Source organism: Periplaneta americana, chromosome 10, assembly GCF_040183065.1.
Source record: "Periplaneta americana isolate PAMFEO1 chromosome 10, P.americana_PAMFEO1_priV1, whole genome shotgun sequence".
Lineage (NCBI taxonomy): Eukaryota > Metazoa > Arthropoda > Insecta > Blattodea > Blattidae > Periplaneta > Periplaneta americana.
Genome location: NC_091126.1, coordinates 24,052,469 through 24,076,261, shown reverse-complemented (window position 1 = coordinate 24,076,261; position 23,793 = coordinate 24,052,469). Strand labels below are relative to the sequence as shown.

The following is a 23,793-nucleotide window of genomic DNA, read 5'->3' as shown; positions in this document are numbered from 1 at the left end:
GAATGAAAATTTTTACGTTCGTTAAGCCGTAGCCAGTTTAGAGTTTGGAAGGATGGGGTAATGTGGTCAGCGCGACGGACATCGCAGACGAAGCGAACACAAGAATTATGAACACGTTGAAATCTTTGCGACTGGTTGACATTGAGGTCAGTCAGTAGAAAATCACAATAATCGAAGTGGGGCATTACTAGTGTTTCCACTAGTATTTTCTTGAGTGATAGCGGGAGGAATTTTCGAATGTTGTTTAAGGAATGTAGTATGGAAAGCACTTTTTTGACAATATGGGTTAATTGATAATTCCAGTTTAAATGCGTGTCAAAGTAAACTCCAAGGTTTTTAACACAGGAAGAAAAAGGGATTATTGTGTCGTTTAACTTGACTGGAAGAGCTAGAGTAATATTGCATAATAGACGTTGGTGTCCCACTAGGATTGCTTGTGATTTTCTTGCATTGAGAGTCAAACCAAACTTTCTGGCCCATGCAGATATGGATTCAAGGTCCTCGTTAAGATAGTACAAGATAGTATAAACTCCGAAAACCGAATGCCAGTTTGAAATGTAAGCTTAAGAATACTTACTTACTCCTAATAATTTTACTATTCTAGTTATAATTGCTGACTCCGTGCACATTTTCTATCGACCACCCAAGTGCATGTATCACACCATATGTTTTATTTATTTACACGTATCTGACTATAATCTTGAATTTGTAACCACAACGCAATACATAATATAACTATTATGTATTAATATAATATTAATATTACTTAATTATTAATATGTTCGAATTTCACTAGTTTTCAGTAATAGGTACAGAAATCTAGAACAATTTGAATTTTCAGAATTTTCACTACCGACAACAGCTGTTCCTGCTGCCAACATTAGTTAGAAAGTCATTAACAATTGTAGTATTTCTGAGTATCGAAATTCGAAACGAATTAGGCAAAAGAAAATTGAACTTTCAAACTAGAAAATCACCAAAATCCACTAGTACAGTGTTTCTCAAACAATGGTCCGCGGACCACCTGTGGTCCTCGAGGTCTGCACTTGTGGTCCTTCAAAAAAGACAGAAGAAAAAATAAAATTCAAACGAATTGCGTATGATACTACAGCTGAAAATCTCGGAGTTTGAAAATGACACATGATAATCGAATTTCACTTTTTCTCCCAGTATTGACATTTAGTGAAATTTATTACCCTACCAGTCTACCGACTTCCCACTCTACTCTCAACAACAAAAGAGAGATTTAAGGAGAGAGGATAGTATTTTTTGGTGAAAAATGAGTAAATTAAAAAAAAAATTCTTTAAAATGCTCTGTAATATGTGTTGAATGCATAGGATAATATATAGTGGGAATTTGTGCCCTTATCAGATGTTGAGACGCCATTTTTAAACTTCCTGCGCTATGGATTTTTAAATCACTCGCCCCCTTTTATCGGTTTACGGTAGCTTCATTTTTTTTGCTACATTGCTAGACAAAAATGGATATAATTTCTGAACTATTAAAGATACATGAATGAAATTTAGAACACACATTCTTTAGACTATTAGGAAAATTTTCTCTGTAACAGAATTTTGTTAATTGATTTCATTTTAAAACTACGTCCGTTTGTATGCAAGAAAGGAATTCAGAAAAGTGTTATTAAATTTTAATTGTTTATTTTACAAACGTAGGGACTAATATCAAAATTCTGTTACAGACAGATTGTAGAGTATGCTTTTGCAAGTATATTGCAAAAAACTGGATGAATCTAACTTTAAAAATGGTTTAGATATATCGGTTTTAGTAACATCCTGCATTGGGTATATTTTTTTTCAAATCTGGGCCCCCAAATAATTTTTTTTTCAAAATATTTATTTTTGGTTGAGTTGCTACAGCTATGAGCTCTCTACATACAACAAATTAATATTTTACACCAAATAGGAAAAAAGTTTTAAAAAATACCATCCTCTCCCTTTAAAGTACTATGAACTTGGTGTTTCTCGCCATCTTTTCCCTGCACATCTGGCGCATGTAACCCTGCCAGGGACCACCCGAATTTATAACAGAGGACCAAAGTACCGAACCTTTTCATGTATTTATGACTTTCTTAATAGTTTCGTCGACACCCAGTCTTCACATTGAAGTGGTCAACCAATAACACAACTCTGAGGTCACAATTTGAAACTTATTTTCCAAGTTAATATGATGAATGTTCATGGGTTCGTGATCCCTTTCATTGTGATATTTAAAATAACAAACTTTCATTGAGTGAAAGAAAACAGTTAGGCCTAATTGAACTCTAGAATGACACCAGACTTAAAATGAAATCCGAAGTGGAAGGTATGGTTAATTTCTGGACCTCATCACAAGTGAAAAGAGAATATAGCGAACTGTACAATAGTGCATTAAGATTATAATTCAGTTTGCTTCTACGTATCTGTATGAGAAAGGGTTTTTATCACCAACTCTAATAAAAACAAAGTACTGAAATCGACTTGATGGAGGTGACGATCTCCGACTTAAACTTACCATATATATTATTTTAATGTACCGAAGTACATATGATATTTCCATGCAGATATTCTGCGTCATTATACGATGTAAGAGTAATGGAACGGAGAAAAATTCTCTCCGGCGCCGGGATTTGAACCCGGGTTTTCAGCTCTACGTGCTGATGCTTTATCCACTAAGCCACACCGGATACCACCCCGGCGTCGGACAGAATCGTCTCAGATTAAGATCCAACTCTTGGGGTCCCTCTAGTGGCCGCCCTCTGCACTACGTCATAGATGTCTATGAACGTAGGACCGAAGTCCACACATGTGCTGAGGTGCACTCGTTATGAGTGACTAGTTGGCCGGGATCCCGGCGCCGCGGAGAGAATTTTTCTCCGTTCCATTACTCTTACATCGTATGATGACGCAGAATATCTGCATGGAAATATCATATGTACTTCGGTACATTAAAATAATATATATGATATGCGTAAATCACTTTGTGATTTAAGACGGCGCTTATTCCGTCGGATCCCGGCCAACTAGTCATTCATAACGAGTGCACCTCAGCACATGCGTGGACTTCGGTCCTACGTTCATAGACATCTATGACGTAGTGCAGAGGGCGGCCACTAGAGGGAACCCAAGAGTTGGAGCTTAATCTGAGACGATTCTGTCCGACGCCGGGGTGGTATCCGGTGTGGCTTAGTGGGTAAAGCATCAGCACGTAGAGCTGAAAACCCGGGTTCAAATCCCGGCGCTGGAGAGAATTTTTCTCCGGTCCATTACTCTTACATCGTATTAAACTTACCAGCATACATCAAAATATAAAACTGTGCAAGAATCGGCAGGCTCATTCATTTCATTAATGTGAGCACCGACATTTATTATTTTTTTTTAGTTAGGCTAATTAGTTGAAGATTATCCAAACTCTAATACCTTGAATTATTAAAAAAAATAATTTTCTTCTATTAACATTAACTTAATTAGTTGATACTAATATAAAATTAATCGAATTAAATTAATTTTAATCAATTATTTCTATTTTAAAATATAAGTATACAGATATTAAAATGTGCTACAAAAATGATAAATTTACTTTCGAAGGGAACAAGGGTAAGGTGGTCCGCGGAACTGTCCTGACTTAAAAAAGTGGTCCCAACTTCAAAAAAGTTTGAGAAACACTGCACTAGTATATGTAGTAATTGGGGTAAAATGGCTAGGTTTCACTCTTAGGCCCGGTTTCTTCAACCTTTGTTAAATTATACCAGTGTTTTATTCCATTTTAACTGTAAACTTAACAGTTGAAGCATTTCTTCAACTACTGTTAGTACTAACAGGCTGTTAAAACCTATGTTAATTTAACTGCTCAATTTCATGCAGTTAAATCATTTAACTCTCTGTTAGCATAGAAGTATCCAATATGGCTGGTGCGTTAGATGCTGAACTTATATATCTGGATTATTTAGAAAATGATATCCATGAATACACAAACAGAGCGGATGATTTCTGTGATTTGACACACCAGAATTTCATACAAAGGTATAGGCTATTTTCTGCCAAGCCTCAATTTTCGCTTTCAACTTAGATTCCTTTGTTTGTTTATTCTCATTAATTGGTTTATACTGCGAAATAATTTCCAGCAGAAGGTTTCTTTCGAACGAAGATAAATTAGTCCCACGATTTCTTTTTGTTCCAGTGTTTTCCATTTCATAACAGCAATACCAATACGGCGCTCCACGCTATTGTGATACAGATGAGGAAAGAAGCAGAAATCAAACCTGAGAGAATAGAAAGACTTCTATTCTCTCTGAATCAAACAACGGAAACAAGCGAGTATCGCAATTGTCAGAGTTCAGAAAACAGAAGTGAGCCTATACTTGGTTATAGGTTATGGTTAAACTCTAGAATCTCTGGTCCTAACAGAGAGTTAACAAACAGAATGTTAAAATATGAAATGTAAAGTTGAAGAAACGCAATATTTTTAACAGCAATTCATACTTTTAACTTACAGTTAATTAACGCTATGTTAGGTGCATTTTAACAAAGGTTGAAGAAACCCGGCCTTAGAGTATTAAGTAAGCTGATCCGGACTACAGATGCTGAAATTTGACAGTGTACCAGAGTCAAGTCTTGGATCCTTTAAGACGCTGTTCCTCAGAGAACTATGGGTTGGCGCTTGTGGAAGTAATGCACTTAAACCAACATCTTCTCCTTTCATAAAGGGAATTTTAGTTAGTGAATGAGTGGATTGTGTTTGGTTAGGTTAACCGCCGCTCGCCGGGGATGGGACAGGGCAATAACACTGGTTCGCTTATGGAATTGGAGTGGCGTCATAAGGTAGTGACGGTATCCGCATTGCAGATGGCAGGCGGGTGGGCTGTCTGCTGAGAACTTGGTGCTCATGTCGCAAAGTTTCGTCTTCAAGAGCGCCATGTGCTGCCGTGGTGACGCGTTTGTATTCGTCACTTCTGCCTTCTCACGCTAAAGAAATTGCATAACACACTTAACATGTTGAAAACGAATATTAATTGTTATTAAAATTTTCTCTAGACTGAAGGCAACGACGTCGTACAACATGTAGAGAGAAGAATATTAAAACTACTGCCAGATGGAATACTCAGATCCCCCATATGGAATTGCGCAACTTAACGACACGAAAACACATCGATGTAACGTGAAATCAATCTGCATACAATGTCGTCAAAAACAATGCTAATAATACTTACTGGCTTTTAAGGAACCCGGAGGTTCATTGCCGCCCTCACATAAGCCCGCCATTGGTCCCTATCCTGAGCAAGATTAATCCATTCTCTATCATCATATCCCACCTCCCGCAAATCCATTTTAATATTATCTTCCCATCTACGTCTCGGCCTCCCTAAAGGTCTTTTTCCCTCCGCCCTCCAAACTAACACTCTATATGCATTTCTGGATTCGCCCATACGTGTTACATGCCCTGCCCATCTCAAACGTCTGGATTTAATGTTTCTAATTGTCAGGTGAAGAATACAATTCGTGCAGCTCTGTGTTGTGTAACTTTCTCCATTCTCCTGTAACGTCATCCCTCTTAGCCACAAATATTTTCTTAAGCACCTTATTCTCAAACACCCTTAACCTATGTTGCTCTCTCAAAGTGAGAGTCCAAGTTTCACAACCATAAAGAACAATAACAGGCATTTCCTATATTTATTCTGTGTTTAATTTCCTCCTGAGTATCATTTATATTTGTTACTGTTGCTCCAAGATATTTGAACTTCTCCACCTCTTCAAAAGATAAATTTCCAATTCTTATATTTCCATTTCGCACAATATTCTGGTCACGAGACATAATCATATACTTTGTCTTTTCGGGATTTACTTCCAAACCTATCTCTTTACTTGCTTCCAGTAAAATTCCTGTATTTTCCCTTATCGTTTGTGGATTTTCTCCTAACATATTCACGTCATCCGCATAGACAAGCAGCTGATGTAACCCATTCAGTTCCAAACCCTCTCTGTTATTCTGAAATGCTAGTAATAATAATAATAATAATAATAATAATAATAATAATAATAATAATAATAATAATAATAATAGTAATAATAATACTTACTTACAAATGGCTTTTAAGGAACCCGAAAGTTCATTGCCGCCATCACATAAGCCCGCCATCGGTCCCTATCTTGTGCAAGATTAATCCACTCCCTATCATCATACCCCATCTACATCAAATCCATTTTAATATTATCCTCCCAACTACGTCTATTTCTTTTCTGTTTCCATGAATAATGAATGCCTATTATTTATTAGACACGTATATAAGTGATTCTGCACTATTCCCTCCGTAAATTTGGGCATCCGAGTCAACAGAATCTCAAAGGACTACAAATGCCTGAGAGGCATTTCATTCTAAATTCGATAAGAATTTTACCAAGCCACATCCAAACATATGCATTTTTTGATATTCTTGAAGGACTACAGACAGAAACTGCAATCGCCGAAGGAAAATCGCTCGACGAAACATAAAAAACGAGATATATTGACGAATGCATTATTGAAATATAATACAGGAGTAATTTTTCGATTAAATTATGTAAAACGAGCAGTCTATCGCTGCAGATCTTTTAATTAAAATAGTTGCATGATTTTAATTTTCATCAACATTTTTAACCATGCCAGCAAAATCAATGTTGTTAGTCCTAAGTCTGTAGAAAATGGGAAGGAAAATGTGTCCAATTTTATGTGCCCAACGCCAATGAACGATTTCAAATTGTTTGTGTTCTACTCGAATAAGAAATAAGTGTTGTTCAGGTATATTGTGCTCAATTCGTATGCACCTTCGGGAATACGGTATGCGAAAACCAATACCATCAGTAGAAGAAGAAACGGAATTTGTCTTTCGGCGTTGTGAAACTGGAAGAATTAACGGGACAGAGAGTATGGTAGGTAGTTTGAAGATAAACAAAGAGAGGCGATGTTTTAATTTTGCCATCGGTGCAACAAAAGGGGAAGTAACGGGACAGAGGATTGTTTCAGAAGCGGGTTCTACCTGGCAATTTTTCCACGAGCTTTTCTGATTCATAATGAACACTAGTGTGCAAAAGTCTAAGGCAGGAATTGAGAACCTAGTGTTCTATATTGTACCTATACCGCGGGGGGGTCTATTATGTGAATACGTATATATATATATATATATATATATATATATATATATATGCATTTTGCTTCTTAAAATAGATAGGGGTCTTATAGGCGAGGATGTGTAATAAGCGCGTAAGTACGGTACTTAACTCTCACATAAAGGATTTATTAAGAAGATGACCTAGATGTTGATACAGCGTCGTAAAATAACCCAATAAAATTATTAAGAAGAAACTATAGCAGGATTATAAATTAGTCTTACATATATGTAACCTTGCTTTTTTGTAATTAATTTACTCTTCACTATATTGGATAACGCATAACAACATTTATTTAATTTTTAATACATGTAATAAACATATATGTTCAAGTATATTTTCTAGTTGGCCTAGTCATAAATAACCCATCCACTTTTACTAACTTGTCTTCATTAGTGAGAAGTACAAAGATCAATATTTAAATTAAAAGTATAACGGAATGCATTACAACACATTTTAAACCAATATTTTCTCTTAAAAGGGTAAAAGAGAATTTCGATGATGTGTAAGTTTCCCGTGTTTGTGTGTAGACACAAACAAAATCAACCTAAAATATCACACAACCTCAACTATTGTTTCACATACCACTGCCGTCATCTGCTATCAAGGTCGCCTTCCCTCTCGTAGTATGAAGCCCACAGCAATGACGACGGGTGGCGGTATAGCCAATCTTTGCTCTTTCTGTAGATTACAATTTTTGAGCGAGAATTTTTCTTCAATCAATATTACTTAAACTACATAATTTATACAGAAAGGATATTACCGATAAGGCTATAAGGAAGCAATGGGTAAATGAGTACAGCAGAGATATAAATAATAGGTGAACAAAATATTTCACAGTTACTTCGTGAAACACAAACTTTGTAGTATATATAAGAAATTTCTAGTCGTTTCTGTCTGTTATAAATCGTCACTTATCTGATTGAACTGCGCTACACCGAAGTCCAATGTAACATTAAACCACAGGCAATCCTCAAATCATGCGTCAAAGCGTGAGCAATCAGTTATCTCTCTCTTCTATCAGTTTCTGTACTTTCAATGTTCCTGCAAAACTGCATCCATCATTGCTATAAAATGAATACTTATTTTATGAGTGAGGAAAATTTTACTAAATATGCCGAGTGAATGGCTATGAGGTTGAAATACTCGAGTTGATTTAGTCAGTTATATAAAAGTAAACCAGTTCAGAATTGGTACTTATTCGATTTTATGACAGATGGAAACGTATGAGATTTTAAACTTAAATTTTATAGCCTCGAAGGAACTAAATTTTACGAGCAATTACAGATATATTGTTGTCGGATATTTGTTTCTAACGACTCAGCAAACGACCTGGAGTCTTCATATAACAACATTTATGCGATTTAAAGAATAACGACCAAGAAAGGCGAATTACGTGCTCAAGGCTTATGAGTGCAATTTCCAATACACAAAATATATTTTCCTATGAAAAATATTCCAATAATACTTTAGTTGTAACTGAAATCATAAATTAGCATTGATTAAGTTACTCGTAACTGTAGAAAATTTACAAAGATTACCAACCAATTGTACAAATTTTAATGTAGGTTATAAAGCTAACAATTATGCCATGAAACAGATATCTCAAAGAAGGGCAAAAGTGTTGAATCTCTGATGGTACATCTGCCATTGGTAATAGTAATACTTACTCATTTATGGTTTTTAAGGAACCCGGAGGTTCATTGCCGCCCTCACATGAGCCCGCCATCGGTCTCTATCCTGGCCAAGATTAATCTCGTCTCTACAGTCATATCCCACCCCCTCAAATCCATTTTAACATTATCCTCCCATCTACGTCTCGGCCTCTCCGAAGGTCTCTATCCCTCCGGCCTCCCAACTAATACTCTATATACATTTCTGGATTCGCTCATACCTGCTACATGCCCTGCCCATCTCAAACATCTAAACTTAATGTTGCTAAATATGTCAGGTGAAGAATACAATGCGTGCAGCTCTGCGTTGTGTAACTTTCTCCATTCTCCTGTAACTTCATCCCTCTTAGCCCCAAATATTTTCCTAAGAAACTTGTTCTCAAACTCTCTTAATCACTGTTCCTCTCTCAAATTGAGAGTCCAAGTTTCGCAACCATACAGAACAACTGGTAACATAACTGTTTTATAAATTCTAACTTCAAGATTTTTTACAGCAGACTAGATGACAAAAACGTCTCAACCGAATAATAACAGGAATTTCCCGTATTTATTCTGCGTTTAATTTCCTCCGGAGTGTAATTTATATTTGTTACTGTTGCTTCAAGATAGGCCTATTTGAATTTTCCACCTCTTCGAAGGATAAATCTCAAATTTTTATGTTGCCATTTCGTACAATATTCTGGTCAAGAGACATAATCAAATACTTTGTCTTTTCAGGATTTACTTCCTCACCTATCTCTTTACTTGCTTCAAGTACAATTTCTTTGTTTTCCCTAATAGTTTGTGGATTTTCTCCTAACATATTCACGTCATCTGCACAGACAAGAACCTGATGTAACCCGTTCAATTCCGAACCCTGTCTCTTATCCTGAACATTCCTAATGGCATATTCTAGAGAAAAGTTAAAAAGTAAAGGTGGTAGTGCATCTTCTTGCTTTAGCCCGCAGTGAATTGGAAAAGCATCATATAGAAACTGGCCTATACGGACTCTGCTGTAAGTTTCACTGAGACATTTTAATTAATCGAACTAGATTCTTGGGAATACCAAATTCAATAAGAATGTTATATAAACGTCTCGCTTAACCGAGTCATATGTCTTTTTGAAATCTATGAATACCTGATGTACTGTATTCTTCGTACAGCAAAAAACATTTTTTTCTACTATTACGTCATTTTTACATATTAACAGCAATAAAGTACTACTCAATGACGATACCTTTCTAGGGTTAATTAACCATATAATAAAGTAAGGGCAATTAAACTAAAACACGTTTGACGAGATGCAGTCCGGAGAGTGGGTACTGAGTGCGCCTCTTTAAACCCGCCATTACTCAAACTCTTGCTTGATATATCTGTTCGCGGTTATCTTAAAATGAAATGCATCACACATGTCTTGTTTCCTTTAGGCGAAACACTTTGCAATATAAGCAACCAATTAAATGCTATCTGGTGCATCAGCACCTCAGGGTTTATTTGCAGCGCAACATTTGAATATTAATTCGTGACGCTGAACTCAGCAACTTCTGTTGAACATGCATCCGATTCTCCCAAGATCACACGGAAAGATGCCATTCATTCAAGCTCTACGTTTTGGCTCGTGATAAATTCTATGGACGAGTAAAATATAGTCCCAAAACGGGAAAAATATCTACTTTTCTAAAATGATTTACTGATATTTAAATTAAAATATTTGCTGTCATGGAAATTACACTTTCTCATGCATTTCTCGAGTTTCATAACACTCCTAATCTGTTCTTTCTCAGTCTTTCGCTGATATTTATCGTAAGTTATATTCTGAGTTACTATTGAAAGAAATAGTACTCGACGCTGTGGTAACTACAATTTATTTATTTACTTATTGATATACTTATTTAATTACTTTTTATTTATTTATTCCTTCGTTCGTTCATTAATAAATAAATAAATTTATTTATTTAAATATTAATTTAAATATTTATTTATTTATTTGCTAATAATTGTAACATAAAATATAACTTCGGAATGTGTATGATAAGAACTTTCTTATGTTAAATTTTAACGTTTCTTGTTAACATGTTTCGACCTATTTTGGGTCATCTTCAGAACTGGTCGTTGTTGGTCTTGGCGCCTCTTGTTTCCTGTGAGGGTGCGTTCGTAGTGTAGAGTCAAAGAGTGTATGTTGCAAATCTGGCTTTCAGGTGATAGCTCCCTGTAAAGCAGGTTTGAACAATTTTTCCTTGAAATTATTCAAACCTGCTTTACAGGGAGCTATCACCTGAAAGCCAGATTTGCCTAATACATTCGTTACTGGAGGTACGTTAATAGAAAGCCACAATTTAAGTCACACAGTAATTGTGTGCACTCACAGTTGAGTTCTGGCGTCTTGTCAGCTCACTTGAGTTGTGTGGATACAAAGGAAAAATTGTGTCGGTGTCGTGCATAGTTCCTGGGGTAGCTCAGTCGGTAGAGCATTCGCGCGCTAAGCGAAGGGTCCCGGAATCGATACCCGGCCCCGGAACAATTTTTCCTTGAAATTATTCAAAGAGTGTATGTGTTTTGAAATTGAGTTGTGTGTTGAGAATATCGTTGGGGTGTGTTTTGTGTGTCTATATATTTCATATTGTTCTAGTTTGTTGAGTTTCTGGCTTTTTGGTTGGATACACTCTTTAACTCTACACTACGAACGCACCCTCACAGGAAACAAGAGGCGCCAAGACCAACAACGACTTTAGTTCACTCCTGAAAGAGTAGAACTCGTACTCAGTGGCGGATTCCTGAATTGAAATTAAGAAATATATAATACAATTTGTCTTATGTCTACTACGCAACAAGAATATATAAATTTAAATTTTTCAATTTTTTTAAAATCCATTTAATACTAGAACTACTAGAATTGACAAAATTAGGACATTTAAATATAAATTTGTTTTATATTCTTGGGCCTAAAGTACTACCATGATTAAATACTGTAGCAGTGTTGCATTTTGGTTCAAAAAATCTTAAAGAATTCATGCCTTTTGTATCATAACTATGAGAATACAATTAAAAATTATTTCGAATTTTTATGTATTAATACAATATAATAAATTTGTCTCATTTTAAGAACATTAAAGTCTAAAAACAATTTTTGAGATGGAAAATCAATAGGTTTATGAAGACATATTTTAATTGTTTTCTTCTGTAATAAATAAAGTGAAATAAATTAGATTTAAATAAGCTACCCCATTCTATAATTCCATACATAATTACTAAAATGATTCTTATTTAAGTTTTTATTTTCATGTATAAGTGAAAATAAACTTATTTTTTCTTCTTTACTCTATCTTTTGATGTCAACGTCGAGCATAAACAAAGCGATCGCCTGTAGTGGGAGGAGTCAGCTAGCTTTCCAAATTAGAAGTTTCCATAACAGTTTTCCAACGGAGTGACTTCACTGTAATTTCTCAGATAATTTGTAGCAAATTTCATACTCCAAGGTTCAGTTCACAAGCGATAAAACCCCAAGAAAGTAGGCTGTAAGTACTTTTGAATAGTCGATAAAACTGTGTCTCAATGCCTTGTTTGAAATCCTAAAATCTTCAGCGCGGTTCAATTACAACGAATGCCTATTATCTTGAAAATTTGTTAAACTTCAAATGTAGACATGTTAGTGAATATGAAATTAGGAGTGTGACAAATAGAATACAAATTTAACGGGAGAAGATGGTATTTTTTAGTGAAAAATGAGTAAATTTTCAAAATAAAAATCTTTAAAATAGTCTGTGATAAGTGTGGAATGCATAGCATAACATTTTGTGGGTATTTGTGCCCTTATCAGATGTTGAGACGTCATTTTTAAACTTCCTGTGCTTTGGAATTTTTAAATCACATGCCCGCTTTTATCGGTTTCCAGTAACTTCATTTTTTTTGCTAAATTGCCAGACAAAAAAAAATGGATATAATTTCTGAACTATTATAGATACATGCATGAAATTTAGAACACACATTCTTTAGACTATTAAGAAACTTTTCTCTTTAACAGAATTTTGTTAATTGATTTCATTTTAAAAATACGTCCTTTTGTTTGCAAGAAAGGAAATCAGATAATTTTTATTAAATTTTAATTGTTTATTTTACAAACGTAGGGATTAATATCAAAATTCTGTTACAGACAGTCTGTAGAACATGCTTTTGCAAATACATTGCAAAAAATTTTTTGAATCTATCTTTAAAAATGGTTTAGTTATATCGGTTTTAGTACAATCCTGCATAGGGTATATTTTTTTTTCAAATTTGGGCCCCCAAATATTTTTTTTTTTAATATTTTCATTTGGTTGAGTTGCCACAGCTATGAGCTCTCCACATACAAAAAATTAATATTTAAACCCAATAGAAATAAATGTTTTAAAAAATACCATCCTCTCCCCTTAAGGAATATTTTCTACTTACCGCTGGATTTCTAAGGTCCCATTGTTGAAGATCTCGCGGAAGGGGATCCTCTAGGTTCACCCTCTCCATGAGATACAAGCTACGAGCGCCTCTTTGTGTGGGGCCGTGATAGACGAGAGCACCGTCGGGGTCCTCGTGTTGATAAGCAAACAGCATCCTCATCGTGTCATTCTGCAACAAATTAAATGATACATCTTGATTACACAACTTTTAACACTGTATCACTTCGGAATATGTATGGTAAGACTTTCCTGTGTTAAATTTCAACGTACCTGGTTTACATGTTTCGACCTATTTATGGGTCATCCTCAGAACTGGTCGTTGTTGGTCTTGGCGCCACTTGTTCTGTCTCCTGTGAGGGTGTGTTCCTGTGGTATAGTGTAAAGTCAAAGAGTGTGTGTGTTTTGAAGTTGAGTTATGTGTTGAGAATTTCGTTGGGGTGTGTTTTTGTGTGTCTGTATATTTCATATTGTTCTAGTGTGTTTAGTTTCTGGCTTTTTGGTTGGATGTGTAGTATTTCCATGTCTGTGTTGATGTCTCTGTGGGTGTGGTTAGTATTTGTGATGTGTTCTGCATATGTGGAGGTGTTTTGTAATTTTGTTATGGCTGTGATGTGTTCTTTGTAAAATGATCTGCCTGTCGGTCCTATGTAGAAGTTGTTGCAGGTGTTACATTTGAGTTTGTATACGCCTGTGTGGTTGTATTTGTTTGTTTGTGTTGTTTGTGTGTTGAGATGTTTTTGTAGAGTGTTATTTGTTCTGTATGCGCCAAGACCAACAACGACCAGTTCTGAAGATGACCCATAAATAGGTCGAAACACGTAAACGAGGTACGTTGAAATTTAACACAGGAAAGTCTTACCATACATATTCCGAAATTAAATGAGTTACCTAATCTTGATTTTGCTGTGCAATCTTCTGAGTTTGTGTGAATTGGAGTTCATTCCCTGCTTAAGTTACAAGAGATTTCTTATATTTAGGGCCGATTTCACCAATATGCTATTAATCTACAATTAACTAATTGTAATTTAACGTGCAGTACAATTATGTAATCCTGATAGTCGCCAGCAATGTGCGCCTTGGTCAGGCGAGTCCATAAGTTACGCCAAGGGATGTTCGGGTTAGTCTGTTGCCTGCAGCCAGAACGATCTGATGTCACGCATGCGATATAGCGTTGTGTTTCCAGTACAGTTAAGCTGTACCGACCGCTCGCCCCTATCTCTACTCCGGAACTCTCCCCACTACTCCTATTACTTCCCCTCTTTCGCGTCGCTGAGCTGTCAGGACTAAATAATCGGTGTGTAAATACGAAAGCTAAATCATGTTGAATTTCACAGAACTAATACGCATTTAAAATAAAGTCAATTAATTTAATTTCCAATTTAACAATCACGGCCTTCGGAATCATAGTAAATTCGTAATTTCGAATGTCATGTACCTAGTTAATGTAAGCAGTGACGTTATAGTGAGTTCATTTGCTATATTAAGACAATAAAATTACATCATAAATTGAAGTAAACTCAAAATATATTAAAATAATCGAAAACAAAAACGAAGGATGGGCAGAATTTAGAAGAAAAGAAGAAAGATTGGAAGTAAGTATAAATAGATTTCAATGCAAAAAAACCTCATCCCAATGTCTTCAACAATATTGAATACTTCAGAATACTGCGTAAGTACTTATATCTGAAGACTGCCACTTAATAATAAAAAAACACATAACCTGTTATTTATTAACGGTACAAGAATACTTAATAAACACTTGAAAATAGTTTCTTGCACCTAAAATAAATAATTCAATAATGCAATAACGACACTACTTACGCGGCATTCTAAAGTCGTTTATAATGACTACAAAATGGGATAATATGAAAGTAGTTACAAGAAAATATCATGCAACAAGCCAAATACAAAGACTTCATATCAAAAACTTTAGGGTGCTATGCATAGACATTTCGCTAGCCCGCGCTACGAGCGTGCTAAACTAGCCCCGGGTATCGACTGATTACTTGTACAGGCTTCATATCGTATCATGTCGCTAACACTGGTTTATGAATACGAAAAACGTTAGTTCGCTGATCATATACCGGAAGCCTGCGCTAAGAATGTCTATGAATACGGCCCTTAAAGTGTACGTAATTCACTAAAAATATGTCTCGTTTCTCAGACTGTAAGATACGAATTCAACGATGAATTCTGAAAGAATTATACAGGCATAATTTGAATTTTCCCTGCTAGAACTTTCAAATTTCATTTTCTTCAACTACAAGATATGATTGTAAATAGAATCAAATTGGAGAACATAATTGACGGTCGTTTTAGGGACCGATACTTGATAAAATTCTTTCTTTGACAACATGTTGCACAAACTGAAATTCATCAGTGTTTTAAGTAACATTTTGAGGTGACATTCGGTGTCTGTAATGTGAATTGACGTGTTGGGTATGTCATACCAACTTGTAAGAAGTGTCCTCAAGTCTAGTAAGAGACTTGCTAAGACCAAAGTCTAGTATGTGCAGTCACGAAGCTCAATACGTAGTAAATATGCATCCACAGATAGTTGCTAACCACTAGGATCGCTAATATCGTCTCATTACAGGCAATGCGAAATAGTACCGGCACAGGCCACTGTTCCTAGCACCCTCACAACTCAAGCTTCGTGACTGTATATAACTTACTAGACTGTGCTAAGACTATGACGTCCTTGAACTGTTGTGCCTGTAAGAGAACAACACTTACATTTGTCGTGGAAAATATCGTACCATTAACCGGCTCCTTCTATATTGAAAAAAAAAATAATGTATTGGTTTAAACGAAATTCGATAGGAATTTAAAAATATATATCCTGAGTCACGACAAAGCAAGGTTACACAACGCAACCTGACAAGAAAACATGATACAAAACTTCAGTGCGCTCTCTTGTCACATCCACCTTACAGTTCGGATCTTGCTACACAGAAAATAATGTTTTGTCCCTTGGAAAACAGATTTCGATGCGCCTTCCATAATGATACAGTCATCAAGACTGTTAGAAAGTGACTTCCTAAATAGAAATATAGACACTCATGATTTTGAGGTAAATTGGAGTAGTACAGCCTATATGGAAGTAACTTCGTCGGAAGAGAACAGACCTTAATATTGGCGTATACGAATTTAATTTGGCTACTATCAGTTTCATTTGGTAAAAAAAGTGTTACTTTCATAATTAGCTCTGTTATGAATAAACATACTTACATTCATTCCAATTAATATAATGTGATAAGTTGAGCTATATATAATCGTAATTTTCCTTACTGTGTCTACTTAAAAATATTGTATTCATTGTATGCTTTGTACTGCACTATTTTATTACTACTATTAGTATTATTATTGTTACTATTCTTATTCTTATTATTATTATTATTATTATTATTATTATTATTATTATTATTATTATTATTATTATCAATAATTGTCTTATTTTTTATACTTTGTATGCCTCATGTATTTTGACCTGCTGTTCATATTTTATTATGCTTTCTCCTTTTTCTGCATGTTATATATTATGTCTGATTTCTACTTACTTGTTATTTACATTTTATTATTATTATCTTATTCAGTTTTGTGTGTAAAATTGTAGTGTACTTTGTAAATTTGTAGTGTTTTTTGTAACGCAGTTTTACTCCTGGTTGAGTGTTAGAGAAGGCCGTATGGCCTTAACTCTGCCAGGTTAAATAAATCATTATTATTATTATTATTATTATTATTATTATTATTATTATTATTACTATTACTATTACTATTATTATTATTATTATTATTATTATTATTATACGAGGGTGTTATACTAATATTTTGTGTTGTGGAGTACTAGCTGCCATACATTCTACTCAGTTAACTTTCCCGCTTCACTGACGCAAGTTTCGTACATCTTCCGCTAGAGAGCTCTGAATTACAATCTGAAACATGGCGTCATGTAAAGCCACCTTGTCGGTGTGTCTGAAGCAGCGTGCTTTGATAAAATTTCTGACGGCACAAAATGTAGCCTCAATTGGCATTCACCGAGAGAATTAAGACTGTTTGTGGAGATGAATTGTAGACATCAGTACTGTGCGACTTTGGTCTGTTTGTGTTTACAATGAACATGGTACGACTCTCAACGTGTATGACAAAGAACGGAGTGTGTGCAGGGACAATCGCAGATATGGGATTCCGAAAATTTTCCGCAAGATGGGAATTGATCATCCTCCATACGGTCCCGATCTGAACCCATCATATTTTCATCTCTTCCCAAAACTTAAAGAACACCTGAGAGAACCGTCCCTTGATTTTGATGCTGCAGTACAGACAGAAGTGAGGCTGAAATATTTTACAGTGACGGTTTCAAGAGAGAGGTGTTGATTGCCTGGGTGACTATGTGGAGAAATAATTATATGGATGGCAACAATAAAGTTGTAGGAAGTTACCAATATTTGTTTTACTTAAAGAACTATAGCCATTTTCAAATAAAAACAATTTCAATAAGACATGTTACGGAGTATATTTTTACTAAACCCTTTCCCATAACGCAATATAGAGGGTTGCAGTTTCACCAATAGCTGATAAAAATTACCTCGCAAATTGTTACTGTTACTATTATTTAGTAATGAAGTCAATATGATACGTTGCCACTAAGTGAATGAATACGTTACAAATTAAAAAAGCACAGTTATGTCGGCGTCATTTCGAAAAGTTATATCTATACTTTGCTCAACGACAAAATAAAAGTGAATATTACAAACTGTGTACATATAAATGAACTAGTTAGAGCTGGCTCAGAGCCAGAGTGCGTTTCGAATAATTAAACAGTTGATAAAAACCGTTGAAGGATAGGGTTTATTAAAAATTGGAAACCCTTTGCTATAACGAATTCGAGTGAAGTGATTCCATTCTTCAGGAACGGAAATATACAGGGTGATTCAGGATGTCTGAAACAAATTCTAGAGATCGATAGATCTCGCAACGAGGATTAATTTTTGCAAAACAACCCGTTTTCTCCTATGCCTCTTGTAGGACTAACGCGATATCGAATAAAAGACAGGTTTTAGTGACATTTACAGTTAATTATGAAATTAATTATTCATTTATTTCCTCAAGTACCCTTGCGGACAGGTTACAAGTGTCCTGTCAGTTTGCTGTCCCGTTTGAATGGAGCGCTCTTCGGAACGCGTTTTTGCTGCTAATGGGGGATGTACCCTTCACGATGTGAAGGAACATGTGATTCAACAGAACGTCCCAACGTATTTCAACGTGGTTGTACGAGCACATCTGAACAACATCTATGGGGACCAATGGATACGGAGAGCTGGACCTGTTGCGTGGCCAGGGTGATCACCTGACTTCACACCCTTAATCTATTTTTTCTTTTTTTGGGACATGCAAAGTAATACATCACTCGAATTGACACCAGAGAGGAACTGATAAGAGTATTAGCTACTTTTTATCAAATGCGACAGACGCCGATAACCACTGCTACGACTGTGTAATGAATGTAATCAGGTTCAGGATAGACACTTTGAACACCTGTAACTTGTCCAGCAAACATACTTGAAAAATAATTCATTTCATAATTGTTAATGGCACTAAATTCTGTCTTTGTTTCGATGTTGCTTAGCTTCTAAACGAAGTATTGGAGTACATGGGTTGTTTTACGAAATATGAACCTCGTTGCGAAATCTATCGATCCCCAGAGTTTGTTGCAGAGGTAGTGAATCACCCTGTATTTGACATAATCTTCATTCTTCCCTCTGAATGTACTGCTTGGTCGATATAGGAAAATGGCAATGTTTAGTTAGTTAGTCGGGTTTAAAAAGAGCGCGTCAGCTAGGTCAACTATGGCTATTTGCACCCTTACGAATGTTTACCTACTTAGATATAACACGCGGAGCAAGTTCCTTGCAGTAGGGAAGCATCATGTTTAGGTAGAGCATGAAAGTAGAGGAATATTATGGAGAGTAAAAAGTCGATCATACGGGAATGGATATTTAAGAGTTGTTAATTCATTATAAAAAGTGAATCTGATACAAATTTAATAGAGATTAATTTTATTTCCTAGAATATATCTATAATAACAATAATAAATAGACATACATACATACATTCATTCATTCATTCATTCATTCTATTCCAAAGATCTTACATGAGCAATGAAGCTTTAAGATGTGGAACAAGTCAAAATTTTACACTATTACAATTACAATTTTTTCAAATTTTTATAGTTTTACAATTTAGTAATTTTCTATAATTTTTACAATTTTGTGCAATTTTTTACAATATTTTGGCGAGATGTAGTGAGATGAGGTGAGGTCCGAGGATTCGCCAAAATATTACCTGGCATTTGCCTTTTGGTTCGGGGAAAACCTCGGAAAAACCCAACCAGGTAATCAAATCAAAGGAGGTATCAAATCATACATTACATACATACATACATACATACATACATACATACATACATACATACATACATACATACATACATACATACATACATACATACATTGTAAATGCGTTTTTAATCAGTAAATTTTGTATGTTATTACATAAATGAAGCATTTCACGAAGAAATAGCAAAGGAATATTTTTTCCGGCTTGATCTTCGAATTACTATCTTACCACTCACACGTCTCAATACCCAATAGTTTTACCATAAATGGTATTCAAACTTCAGACACAAATTATTTTTTTCTGCTGAACCGTTATTCAAATACCAAAATGACGTTTGATTTTGGGTTACTTACAACCTGAAGATTGTTCTTATAATTAATGTAGTTATACCAATTTCACCCTCTAGAGCTGATAAGTACAGCAGAAACTCGATTGTCCACCATAATGAAGAGGAAGGGAGGAACGGTTAATCGAAAAGAACGGATAATTCGTTCTGTTTCTTCTTCCCTAATTTTTATGTTCTTTTAAAGAAGTCTGTAACTTTTCTCTGAACTTTACTAAAAAAAAGGCTGTGTGATGTATCTTGTCTCACTGTGAAAAGAGGGAGAAAGGAGATATGTCTTACTTCGTCTGTGTTGTTATGGCGATGGGGGAGTGGAGCGATGCCGTCCATCCATCCAGTGGCGGAAGGGACTAGTTGACACATTCTGTAGCGCAAAATGAAATAACAAAATATCTCTCTTCGTACTGTGTAGTTCCGTCACTGAGCTTGTCTTTCAAGAAATTGAGTTCCGGTAGCCTGTACAATAACAAGGTTTTGAAAGGAATCCTGAAAATTTACAACCCTCCTATAATCTCCACCCTCATTTCAAGGGACTTGGTTTCATTGCTACTGAGACAAGATAAACCTTACCAGGTTTACCAGTGATTTCTTTCCTATCTCCGATTTATTTCTCCAAAGTAAAACTACGTCTGGGAATGAAATGTCATTATTTTACTTCAAAAACTTCATGAGGATTTCCTCTGATTCAAGTTCATTTTCTAGTGAAACAACCTATTAAGACATCGTAAGATAATCCGATGATCGGTTAATGGATATACGGATAATCGAGGTTCTACTGTAGTTCGCAAATGTTGGCTATTTCTCCATTTAACATGCTGCAAACAGCGAAAAACTGTCGCTCGACGGGTGTCACTAATTATCCATTATTATATCCTTGTCACTGCTTTTGGAAGAATAATGAATAATGTTTGCCAGGAACAGAATGCGGGTTCTATGGTCTTCATAGCCAGGAGTTTACAGTTCAAGCCACAGTAGAAGAATTTACATAACAATAAGTACGTTATATCTTACAAATTGAATGCTGTGTATGTGTACTGTTATTGCAACTTATCTTGAGCTTTCTGGGCGGGGACAGAAGGGCAGAGGGAAGGAAGCGTGTAACGTGAGTGGAGCCAACTGAGTTGTTTGCGCATGCTCCGCATGACAAGAAACAGAGCTATTTCCTTCACTGCGTACCAGTAGTGTTAACATGGAGCAGCAACCACAGGGTAGTAATTGTGGTGAAATCACACCACTGCAGTGCGGGGAAAAATTAACGCTGTTATCCACAATGGAGAAAGATAAATTATCGCAAATATAATTAAGTGTTGAGAGGAGGAAAAATTAAGCAAAATAAATGTTTGCTGGAATTTCTTGATAAGGAATATGAGAGAGCAGCTAAATACTCTTGCAAAAGTATTAGTTCCGTGAAGAGAATTAAGAATAATACTGAATTACGAACGAATGAACCTCACACTACTCCGGGAAAGAATAGGTATGTAATGTTTAGAAATTATTGCTATAAAAGTTATGTACAATAATGTGTGTACTGTGAGCGACATAATGAATTACTGTTGCAAGTTATTATTTTGTTATAGTCTGCGAAACATATTACTTCATTCCAGAATTACGACTTGTGTAAAGTTGAAGTGGACGACTTGATCAACATGTCATTCGGGATACAATCGAAGAATTCTATCTTGTTCAGAAAGTAGTACCTACGATTAAGAAGATAATTCCGAATGGATGATGCCATTGACGAAATAATAATTAATTTTGGACCAAGCAATGATGGCAGCAATGATAGGGATATGGATTGTGTATAATTGTAAATTAATGTAAATTCAAATAATAAGCCTGTAAAATATTGTTATAAGAATATGTACATATCAGCTGTAGGTGTAAGTCATGTAGACCTATATAATGTATAAAATAGCTGTAGTAGCTCCGCCATTGCCGGTCTCCAGTCCGGATGAGACAGGAGAAGTGTACAAACGATTGTATTTAAATACTTACTCATTACAGGTTAATTAAAACCTGCTACGAAACCATGTTCTCCTCTAAAAACCGGAGTGTCATGAGATGATGATGTCTGTATTGAACCAAGTTCTTTTACAGTAGAGAGCCGTGAAGAGAAAGAACCAACGTTTTCTGAAAAGAGTCACGTTACCCGAGGGAGGGGCATCCTTGCCGAGCCGATACGTTGATGAGTACATACCGTACCGAGCAGTTCGAAAGACAGACTTATGGGATGTAAGGTTCAAGATAACTTGCAATAACAGTATGTGTTATTACACAGTTTATAATCACCTTATATAAATTAAGTCTCCAATATTGTACCTAATTACCACTAATCATAAAAGTTGAAGTAAAGAGAAAAAAGAAAGCGATTCACTCAATTAAAAATAGAGGCTTCAAAACTGGCTGCTGACGTCACGGACTGCGGATATGAGCTACATAATCACATCTGAGCTTTCCTTCTCGGTGTCAGAATATGCATTGTTTTCCACAACTCGGGGAAAAGTTTTGCGCAACTAATTTACATTAAATTTCTTATTACGTCCGCACTAGATTAAAATAACTTTGTGTAATTTAAAGTAAGTAATTTTAGACGGGTTTTTAAGCAACACATTGCCAAATTTCTTTAGCAAATTACAACAGAGACGCTTCTTTCACTAGTGGCTCTGCCATTACAAATGCAGTTTGCTTTTATGACTTAAAATTCAGTGTTTCTCTGACGACATAATAAAAATTCTTGACTTCTTGAACGGTAATCTAAAAACAGAATTTCTCGGTAAATGCTGTACAATTTTCAAAGAAGTGCTTTCTTATTTTTTCCTGGTTACTTCTTCTGCAATCCGACAAACATCCTTATATAAATTCCGAGAAACGTTGGACGGTAAAATTAATTTCAGCTTAAGGAAGTAACTTCAGAAACTCCACATAAGTTTGCAGCCAAAATTCATAGGTAAACCTGTTCTTACTAATGCTAAGCGGAAAAATTGTGTTGTATGAAAGAATCTTGGACACGTGTAGTTTATTACCAGACACATCTTGATAACTACAGATGACGCTCGTGTCATTTTATACAAAAAGTATTAATATTAATGCATTTCACATTACGTAGATTTTTAACTTGAACAGTTCATGCACTTGGTATTCGAGAAATCTAGTCACACTCTCGGTTAATGCCGTGACGTCATTAGTTATTATCTTCCTGTTCGTTATGTTAACATACGGCTCGCTTTGTGATATAACAACAGTCCAGCCTTATTTACTTATTCATTTACTCAATTACATTTTTACTTAACCATTTACTCATTCACTTACTCAATTATTCAATTACCCATTTACTCAATTGGTACATACTAATTTACATAATTATACATTATGGCCTACTCATTTATTTCTTTAAATAGTTATTTACTTATTATTTATTTGTTTATTTATATCATTGGTTTATTTATTTGTTTACTTATTTACTCACTCGCTCGTTTATTTATTTGTTTATTTATTTACTCACTCGCTCGCTCGTTTTTTCATTTATTTACTCACTCACTCGCTCGTTTCTTTATTTATTTACTTATTTTTTCACTCACTCGCTCGCTCATTTATTTACTTATTTACTCACTCGCCCGTTTATTTCTTTATTTACTTATTTACTCACTCGCTCGTTCATTTATTTATTTATTTATTTACTCATCACTCGCCCGTTTATTTATTTATTTACTTATTTACTCACTCGCTCGTTCATTTATTTATTTATTTATTCACTCACTCGCATGCTCGTTTATTTATTTATTTATTTACTCACTCGTTTATTTATTTCCTCATTCACTCGCTCGCTCGT

The 23,793-nt window shown here is 35.2% G+C and overlaps 1 protein-coding gene across 1 annotated transcript in view; it reads right to left on the bottom strand.

Moving 5' to 3' along the window:
- LOC138707521 (MOXD1 homolog 2-like) overlaps positions 1–23,793 on the bottom strand; it is a 1,036,064-nt gene that overhangs the window by 302,476 nt on the left and 709,795 nt on the right. The window contains exon 4 of the mRNA XM_069837046.1: positions 13,221–13,391. Within this exon, the coding sequence (XP_069693147.1) occupies positions 13,221–13,391 (171 nt within the window). The remainder of the gene's footprint in view (positions 1–13,220; positions 13,392–23,793) is intronic.